Genomic DNA, 10,522 nt, shown 5'->3' on the forward strand with positions numbered 1-10,522 from the left:
TTGGTGCCACCCACATAACATTTCCCAAAAGAAACAATCTGTGCCATAAATTCAAAGCAGTTGGGCGATGCAGGAATAAATGATCCACGGATTCTCCATTCTTGCAACACAAAATGCACCACTGAGGATTTAGAAAATGATTAGGTCTCTGTTTCTGCAACATATCATTTGTCAAAATGCTTCCATGAACCAAGGCCCATATGAACACCTTCACCTTTAGAGGAGCACAAGCTTTCCATAGTCTTTTGCAAAAAGGAAATTGAGGAACATGAGTATCGATGATTTTATCAAAAAAAGACATTCAAGAAAATATCATGGATGAATGAAGAGCCCAAACTCTCTTATCCTCCAAAAGAGGAGCCAAAGAAAAATGATCAATTTTGGACAATGACGAAGTTAGCTGTGTAGCCTCCCTATCATTAAGATTCCTAGAAAAATCAAAATTCTAGAAAATTGGAGCCAAAAGTGAACAAGCCGTGGAAGCAATAGAAGAATTATGAGATCGAACCACTCTATAAAGATGTTAAAATTGGAAGTACAAGAAGATTGATCCATCTAAACATCCTCCCCAAAAAAATAAGTTCCCCATTGCCCACCCTTACAGAAAGAAAACGAGACCAACATATGTAGATTTGAGAAATTGATTTCCAAGGAGCACGATAGTTACCCCTTAGAACCACTTGTGAACCCTACCTTTGTCTTGAATCCCATACTTCTAATAGCTGAATGCCAAAGTGAATCACTCTCAAGTGAAAATCTCCATAGCCATTTGCTAAGAAGGGCCATGTTCCTAGCCACAATGTTATCAATAGCCAAACCCCCCTTCGCCTTAGGTAATGAAACTAAATCCCAATTCACTAGGTGATCCTTCTTCTCCTCATCCTTGCCCTCCCAAAGAAAATCACTCATCAACTTTTTTAGTGACCTTATCACCTTAATCGGAATCTTGAACAAAGATAAGAAATAAATTGGAATACCACTCAAAACAGTCTTAACCAAAGTGTATCTACCCTCGCGCGACAATAAAGTCTTACTCCACCCTTCCAACCTCTTACCAATCTTTTCCACGATTGGATTCCAAAAGCTTCACTTCTAGGATTAATCTCCAATGGAAGATCCAAATATTTGAATGGAAGTGACGCAATACCACATCCCAAAAGTGCCGCCCTACTGTGAAGTTGGTCTTGCTGCATATTAATGCCCACCACACTACTTTTCTCGAAATTAAACCTTAAGCCCTGAGATCTGTGAAGCACGGGTACGGGTATGAGTACTGGTACGATACGAGTATGTTGATACGATAAAATTTTTAAAAAATAGGGTACGGGTACGACTTGATATACTTGTAAAAAAATGTTTATTTTTAATTTAGAGTAATGCAAAAATTAATTAAATGTTTAATTTGTTAAGGTCCAACCTATAATTAACATTTAATGCCAAAAGTAAAAGTATAAATCAAAATTAAATGCCAATATTTTAGATAACTTACAAATCATAGTTTAATTTTAAAATCATGCTAAACATAAAACAAAAAATAAAAAAGAAATCTAGTGAAATGAGTTTTATTTCTGTAGTAGAAAGAAAATATTGTTTCAACTGAGGTACGGTATGACTTGGATATATATTAGGTACGCCTCTGTACGCCAAAAATTAAGAAGAAAAAAACATGAGTACGTGTTTCGTATACCCGGATGCAGAAGTACCATACGAGGTACGGTATGCCGGTAAGTACCCGGTATGGGTACGGCATGTTTTTCGAAGTATCCCATGCTTCATAGCCTTAGATTACCCCAAAAAGTCTCAAAATCAAATAAAGAGTACTATCTAACTTTCATCCCTTGAAGAGAAAAATATGGTATTATCCGCATATTGTAATTGTAAGTATGTCACACTAATTTTGTCCCTCCCCATCTCTAGTTCCGCAAAAAGACCTACTTCTCTAGCTCTATCGACCATCCTTTCCAGTACGTCAGCCACCAAAATAAAAAGAAAAAGAGGATAGTGAATCCCCTTGTCGTAACCCTTGTGAAGACCTAAAGCAGTTCCCTAGTTTACCATTAACTAGAATTGACATATTACAAGTCGACAAACATCCCCCTAATCCAAGATCGCCACCGCTCACCATAACTCTTCTTGTCCATTACAAAATCCAAAAACTGCCAATTCATGTAGTCATATGCCTTCTTGAATTTCACCTTAAAAATAAGCCCCTCCTATCCTAGACTCCTATATTCTTCCACTACTTCATTTGCCACTAAGGCTACATCTAAGATTTGTCTTCTTTTCACAAAAACTCCTTGTGTCATAGACACAGTCTCTCCCAAAGAAGTCCTTAGTCGCTTTGATAAAGTGATGTGATTAAGCTAATGGGCCTAAAATCTCCTATTCTTACCACATTCACTTTCTTAGGGATTAAACAGATGAAAGTGGCATTTGAGCTCAAATTAACAATCCCCGACTCGTGAAATTCTGAAAGAACTCTCAACAAATCCCCTTTCACCACCTCTTAACAATCTTGAAAAACGGCCATGGAAAAGCCATTGGGACCTAGAGCTTTATCCCTTTCACAATCGAAGACTGCTTCTTGATTTTCCATTTCATCAAATGGCCTTTCAAGCCACGCTGCAATTGCCTGATCAATGGGTCCCCATTCAAGTCCTACAATCCCCAGTCTATTCACCTTCTCCAAATAAAGTTTAGAATAAAAGTCATAAATTCCACTGACAATCTGATTCTTCCTCTCCCCAACTATTCCTGGGTTGTTTGAGGCTTTGTTGGTTTTGCATGTGATGGATGGTCATGCAATGTCATCCATAGATCATTGATGGCTTGTGAGCTTTGTTCCACAACTTGTTTGGCAAATCTCTTTGATTGTTACGATGAAGACCTAAGTTTAGGAATTTTATGCAGGTTGGTCACAGCCTTCACCAACTTGCCTTGCAAATAAGATTTAAATTCCCACACCCTGTAGGCAGATTATGTCTATCTCATCTTTTTCGCATGGTTTCTGGACAATAAAATCTGCAATCAGCTTGAACCTACAAGGAAAAATGCTCTTTTCAGATTAGGTGGACTAGTATTCATGATTCGGTGTTTCTTTACTTTCGATGATGTATGGATCTTGGAGATGAATTACATGTGGTGGTATGAAATTTTGCATGCTACATTGGCTCTGTAGGTTTTATATTTTTAGACATCCCCTCTAATTTTGATGTATATATTTCTGGTTTTGAAAGTATCCTGCAGGATTTGAAATTATTTTTTGTGATCTGTGTTTGCTAAATTATCTGAAACTATTGTTGGAATAAGGTCCAAACTGTAGAGGAACAAGTTAGAGCTTCAGCTGAACACAAACTGGGAGTCGCAAATCAGAGCATTACTGCTGGATTCTTTGACAATAACACAAGGTTTGTTTGAGTATTTTCCAAGCTAGAGCCTGGTCCATCAGTTGCAAATTATACTTGGATTTTGCCAAATAATCTTCTGTTTGCCTGGTTACAGTGCAGAGGATCGGAGAGAATACTTGGAGTCCCTCCTGCGGGAGTGTAAGAAAGAGGAAGCTGCACCTGTTTTAGATGATGATGCTCTGAATGATCTCATAGCACGCAGGTAGATATTTTTTGACTCTTATACCAAGTATCTTATTGCCTTCAGTTGATGGTTATCATAAGCACACTGAACTAGGGGACCTGCAGAAGTCATTTTTTGATGTTTGTATTGTATGTCTGTGAAGTGGTACTAGTGTGGTTGAGAGTATAGCTGTGACATTATTTTGTAGTTCTAAATTCTTGGATAGATGAATGCAGCTCTGATATTAATTTTATCATATTAATCCAATTTAAACTGCAATTTCTTTTGCCCAATAACTTGGGGTTTGATACACCAATGACATCCTATGAAGTATAGACACCTCTCCGGAAGGCCATGGTGTCTGGATACATGTTGGAGGAAGTATCCCATTTTATTTAGTCAGGCCTCGTTTGGGAACCCTCATTTTTAGTCAAAAAGTTATTAAATTAGCCAAAAAGCCAACAATCCATATTAAAAAGTCAAAGATTCTCTTTTCTCTCTACTTTTTGCACATCTTTTCATAAAAAGCCAAAAAGTCATCCCAAACATACTAGTTTTTTTTAGCTCATATTTTAGCCAAATAGCCAAAAAATTACTAAATTAACCTGTTCCCAAATGAGGCCTCAGACACGCTGGGGACACACGGTGGACACGTGGACGAGTGGTGTCCCATTTTTTAAAATTAATATAGATATAGATATATATATATATATGTATTTTAACCGGAGTAGCGTACTTAAGGTTGATGAATTTGATTAGAAGAAATATTTGACATAGAATATATATAATATTAAAATATAATAATTATTTAAATTGTTGTGTTTTGCACATTTCCGTAGGGTGTGGGGTCCTGCATCTTTATGAAATTTGTCTGTGTTGTGTCATGTCTGTTTTTTAGATGAGAGTAGAACTGACAGCTTATGATTTTCTGCAAAGTCAAGGCAGTATTTTGGTGGATAAGATTTTTTCGTGAATTTATTGAATCCCGTGTCATGTTTACAGCATGCTGTTGTTACTCTTGTCTCGCTGTTTTGTTGTTGCCTAATTTTAACATTATAGTTTTCCTTGGTTGTGGTTTTGGTGAGTGGTCCCTGCTATTATCTGTTTCCTTTTATCGGTTTGAATACTCTCATGATTCCTCTATGTTTGCAGTGAGTCAGAGATTGATATATTTGAGTCAGTTGACAGACAAAGGCGGGAAGATGAGATGGTAAATACTCAGTCTAATCTCTTTGCTTTTGGGCTTCATTACTATCAATGGAAAATGTATTACTGTTTCTTTATTTGTGACTTATTATGGATAGTCTATTCTACAGGCAATGTGGAAAACGGTATTAGGACAGGGGAAAGATGGTTCTGAACCTATACCTCCCTTGCCTTCTTCTCGGCTCCTAACATTTGATGAGTTGAAGCCATTTTACGAAGCAATGAAAATATCTGATGTATCCAATCCCAGGGTGGTGTCTACCGTTGGGGCAAAACGGAAGGGCGAGTCTCTTGGAGGCCTGGATACACGACATTATGGAAGGGGCAAACGAGCAAGAGAGGTTGGGTTACTTCATATATTTTTTTAGGCTGATCTAGTGTTCACTGCAACAGGGCATACACACATTTGAGTGTATAATGTGTGCATTTGTATTGTACATACGTAATAATTTTTTATCCTCTCTTCCATAGGTGCGCTCCTATGAAGAGCAATGGACAGAGGAGGAATTTGAGAAGATGTGCCAAGCAGACTCTCCTTCTGAATCCCCCAAACTGAAGGAAGAAGTAATAGAAAGGAACTCACCAATAGTTGCCAGTGGGTCTATCGCAATCACTCCTAAAACAGAACCACCAGCACCAGCACCAGCACCGGCACCGGCACCACCCATAGTCTTTCAACAACCTTCTGTAGAGCCGCCAATGCAGCAAACCCAAGAGGCAACAGCAACAGCAACAGCAACACCAATGCCAACACCAACACCAACAGCAACACCGACCCCAACACCACCAATTAGACGGGGCCGTGGAAGGCCAAAGAGAGTAACCACAGAAATCTCTCCATCTGCAATGGTTCGTCCAGCTCCTTATGGAACCAGCATAACAGACATAGCATCCCAGAAAAGAACAGATTCTAGCTATCCTGTGGCATCTAGTTCTAATTCATTGCCTAGTTCTGCAACTGTAAAACCTGTTACTGGAGCCAGCCCTCAATTTGGTGTATGGATTGCTCCCAGCTCTGAGTCAACCCCTCCTCTCCCTTCTGTTTCTCCTGGTGCTCAGCCAACCCCTCCTCTCCCTTCTGTTTCTCCTGGGGCTCCTCTCCCTCCTCTCCCTTCTGTTTCTTTTGGTTCTCAGTCAACCCTTCCTCTTCCTTCTGTTTCTACTGGTGCTCAGTCCACTCCTACTCCAACTACTCCTTCCCCTTCTGTAGTGATGCTAACAGGACAAACTCAAAAAACTCCAGCACCACGGCGTAGAGGAAAGAAGCAGGCTCCATTGCCACCTGCTGTTCCACTTTCCCCAGCATCTGGAACTGTGAAGACAGACATGATATTACACACACAAACAATTTCCTGTTTGCCAACAGCCTCTTGTCCTGATTCTGTATCTGGTTCTGCTACCGTAAAGGGTGTATCTAATGAACAAGGTGTGGTTTCTCCTGTTGTTCCAGTTCTTCCAGCTTCTTCTGAAACTGGCAAAATGGATTTGGGGTCAGAGGTACGACCAGTTTCTAGCAATCCCATGCTCACTGATCCTGAAAATGTTTCTGCTACTGCTATTGTAACAGGTGTTAGTGGAACTGTGCATAATTTTGGGACAGGGATTGAGCCTAGTTCTCAGCCAAACCCTCCATTCGCTTCTGATGCTATTGGGTCTCAATCTATCCCTCCCAGTCTTTCTGTGCCCAAGTTACCTAAAAGACGAGGTCGTAAGCCACAAAGTGGAGTAGAGGCACCCCGGTGCAGGGGAAGGAGACAAGGTCCGATAGCACCTGTTGCTGCACATGGTTTAGCAGGTCAGGATCCAAAGTCAAATGAACAATCAGATAGTAAATTGCAGGTATCATCAGGGAGAAAATCCATTGTTACTAGAAGAATGAAAGAGATTGAAGCTACAGAGCTGTCTAATGTTATCCAGGTGCAGACATCTGAAGTCCAGACCTCTGATAGTCTAGCTGGTCCGGATGCAAAACCAACCGGGCAATCAGATTATTTGGCCCAAAACAATCAGCGAAAGGGCTCGTCAACAACTTGTGGCAGTGCTGTCATATCCTCAGATAAGATTGGCAGTCAGACTGAGAAAATAGATGCAAAAGCAAAAGAGATGAAAATTCCTGTTCTAGAGGAAGCCTTTGTTTCAGAGTCTGTGGTGGCTAGTGTGGAGGAGAGAGTTTTTGTTTCAACATTGGGAACAGTAGCTGCAGTTGTTGATCCTGAAATCCAAAAGACTCAGAAGGATGTTGATCCTGAAATCCAAAAGTCTGAGAAGGATATTTCTGCAGAAACACCAGAGAGAAATGATCCTATTCTGCAAGATGCTGTTGTTTCGAAGCCTGAGGTTTGTGAAGTTGGAACCAATCTCAATACTGGTTCATTTGTAAATGTGGAGGATTCAAGAGATCTAGTCGAAAAAAATTCGATAGTGCAGACTGATGTTGAGGGCACTTCAGCTGTTACTGTGAATGCTGAATCCATGAATGATGTGCCTTGTGAGAAACCTACTGCTCCTGATGCTTTTGTTTTGGAAATGGAAGCTTCAGTTTTGGATGTTACAACTGACAAGTGTGAGGATCAATCGGTGAAGGAAGATGCTGAAGAACAAGAACTGAAAGGTTCTGATCTAGATGATATAGTTGTTTCAGAGCCTGGGGATACTGACAGTTTGGAAGAGAAAAAGATTTCAACTTTGTCAATGTTGGAAACAGAAGCTCCAGTTGTTGATTCTGTAACTGAAAAGACTCCGGAGGAAGTTGATGCAGAGGCACCAGAGAGCAATGATCCTATTTTGCAGGAGGTTGTTGCTTCAAAGTTTGAGGCTTCTGAACCTGAAACCAAGATCAATACTGGTTCTTTTGAAAATGTGGCAAATCCAATATATGTAGTCAAAGAAGGCTCACTGGTGGGGGCTAATGTGGAGGGCACTTCAGATGTTCCTCTCAATGCTGACCCATTGGATGATGTGCCTTGCGAGAAAACTTCTGTCCCTGATGCTTTAGATTCGCACCTTACAATGAACAAGTGTGATGATCAATCTGGGAAGCAAGATGCAAAAGAACAAGAAATGGAATGTCTGGTTGTGGGAGATGCAGTTGTTTCAGAGCCCGGGGAGACTAAGAGTTTTGGGGAGGAAAAAATTTCTACTACTTCTATGTTTGAAACAGAAGCTTCAGTTCCTGAAATTGAAAAGACTGAGAAGCAAGATGCAGAATCACAAGAGAGCAATGATCTTATATTGCAGGATGTTCTTTTGAAGCCTGAGGCTTGCGAACCTGATACCAAGCTTGAGGCTGTGTCTCTAGAAAATGTGGCAAATCCAAGGGATGTAGCCAATGAAAACTTGATCATGGGCACTAATGTGGAGGAAACAACTGCTGTTACTCTCAATGCTGACCCATTGGAAGATATGCTTTGTGAGAAACCTCCTGCTCCTGATGCTTCAGTTTTGGAAGTGGCGACGTCAGTTTTGGACTTTGTGATGGACTCTGAGGATCAATCTAGGAAGGAAGATGGAAATGAACAAGAAATGAAAGATCCTGTTCTAGATGATGTGGTTGTTTCAGAGTCTGGGGCGACTAAGAGTTTGGAGGAGAAAATGCTTTCAACTTTGGAAACAGCAGCTGCAGTTGATCCTGAAATTGAGAAGACTGATGAGGAAGTTGATGCAGAAGCAATGGAGAGCAATGATGATCATATTTTGCAGAAACTTGAGGCTTGTGATCCTGAAACCAAGATCAATACTGATTCTTTTGAAAATATGGCAGATCTGAGATCTCTAGTCAAAGAAAACTCAATAGTGGACACTAATGTGGAGAGCAGTCCAGCTGCTCCTCTCAACGCTGATCCATTGGATGATGTGCCTTGTGAGAAACCTTCTTCTCCTGAGATTTCAAATTTGGAACTTACAATAGATAAGGGTGAGGATCATGGGAAGGACACAAATGAACAAAAATTGAAAGGTCCTCTTCTGGATGAAGTGATTGTTCCAGAGCTTGGGGTGTCTGAGACTATGAGTTTGGAGGAGAAAAAGTTTCCAATTTTGTCTACGTTGGAAAAAGCAGCTCCAGCTGTTGATCCTGAAACTGAAAAGCCTGAGAAGGAAGTTAATGCTGAAGCACAAGAAATCAATGATCCTATTTTGCAGGAGACTGTTGTTTCAAAGCCCGAGGCTTGTGAACCTGAAACCAAGCTTGAGACAGTGTCTTCAGAAAATGTGACAGATCCAAGAGATGTACCCCAAGAAACTGTTCTTCTCAATGCTGACCCATCTGAGCATGTTCCTAATGAGAGACCTCCTGCTCCTGATGCTTCAGTTCTGGAAACAGCTGCTTCAAATTTGGAAGTTACTAAGGACGAATGCGAGGATCAATCTGTGAAGGAAGATACAAAAGAAGAAGAAATGAAAGATACTACTCTGGATGAGGGGATTGTTTCAGAGCCTGTAGTGACTGAGATCCAAAGTTTGCAGAAGGAGAGGACAACTTCAACTTCAGAAACAGCATCTTTCACTGTTGACCATTCACTTGAAAAGCCTGAAACCGACCTAAATGCTTCTGGTTCTTCTGAAAATGTAGGAGATTCAGAACAATTTTCTCTTAATCCCATTCTGAGTGATGATGGTCCTCGTGAAGAACCACCTAATGTAGATGCTTCTGTTGATAGTTCTTTACCGGGTAGTTCTAGCGTACAGATGGATTCGACTTTGACATCTGAAGAGGAGGCAAAGGAGTCTTCCTCTGCAGCTGCAGCAGAGAACAAGTCTATGCATACACAATGAGTGAATATTTCTATAATCTGTGAAGGTATGAGTTGCAATGTCAAAGTTCATCTATTTTATATTTGATTTTTGCTTAACTAAATATATTAAACGATATGCTTTCATTCATATGCATTCCTGATGCCCTTAGATTGGACTCACACTGTATTTCTTGCCGCCTTTGTAAATTGTGTAAACTCAATGCAACTGAAATGAATGAAGCTCTCATAGTCTTGTTAGTAAAAGCAACTAGTTGTGGTATTATCTCTAGATCTGTGGTGTTGTGAGCAGTGGTGCTCAATGCACACCCTTTGGCTTTGAAGTTTGAAAGGTGTTTTAAGACACAGTTAACTGTTTGCTGTTACTGTTGCACAATGCTTTAGCTGTCCCTGACATTGTCTGCAAAAATGAATTCATATAAATATGGTGAAATGAAATAATTTTGAAAGAGAACGTGTATGCCAAAAAATTATATAAAAAAAATGACAATTTGTTTAGATACTACTTTACAGACAACTCTCACACTCACTCTCTCTCTCTCTCTCACACCTACAATTCTTCCCTATGGAGAAGTTGTTGGTAGGTTTAGAGACAACTTAACGTGGCACCTCATATGTATTATAATTAGTGAAAAAAGTGAAGTTCACGATTTTGTGTTGAGTGATTGAGAAATATGAGGGGGTATGATAGTTTGTGATTGGTCAGAGATATAGTCACGCCCTTGGATCAATCAATAATTTTTCCTCTATGGATGCATACATGCACACACATAATACACATCACAAGTCACACCCACCTCATTTTTAATTTTAAAAAATTATTTTATTTTACTATATAAATACAATATATATGATTTTTATAAAATTAATACATTTCCAAAAGATATCAATAAAATCTTTAGAATGAGATTAATATTTAACATATTTAACAAAAAAAATAGATTAAAAACTTAAACTTTAAAGAAATCTACATAATTAAAATGATTTATATTATT

General features: G+C 39.6%; 1 protein-coding gene across 1 annotated transcript in view; it reads left to right on the plus strand.

Moving 5' to 3' along the window:
* LOC114299128 (uncharacterized) overlaps window positions 1-9,773 on the plus strand; it is a 47,523-nt gene extending 37,750 nt beyond the window's left edge. The window contains exons 28-32 of the mRNA XM_082907073.1: window positions 3,310-3,407; window positions 3,502-3,609; window positions 4,723-4,780; window positions 4,887-5,117; window positions 5,248-9,773. Coding sequence (XP_082763199.1) covers window positions 3,310-3,407; window positions 3,502-3,609; window positions 4,723-4,780; window positions 4,887-5,117; window positions 5,248-9,549 — 4,797 coding nt within the window. The 3' untranslated portion in view covers window positions 9,550-9,773. The remainder of the gene's footprint in view (window positions 1-3,309; window positions 3,408-3,501; window positions 3,610-4,722; window positions 4,781-4,886; window positions 5,118-5,247) is intronic.
* The last annotated feature ends 749 nt before the right edge of the window (window positions 9,774-10,522 follow it).

Source organism: Camellia sinensis, chromosome 14 (assembly GCF_055761805.1).
Source record: "Camellia sinensis isolate YWXY chromosome 14, ASM5576180v1, whole genome shotgun sequence".
NCBI classification, from domain to species: Eukaryota; Viridiplantae; Streptophyta; class Magnoliopsida; order Ericales; family Theaceae; genus Camellia; species Camellia sinensis.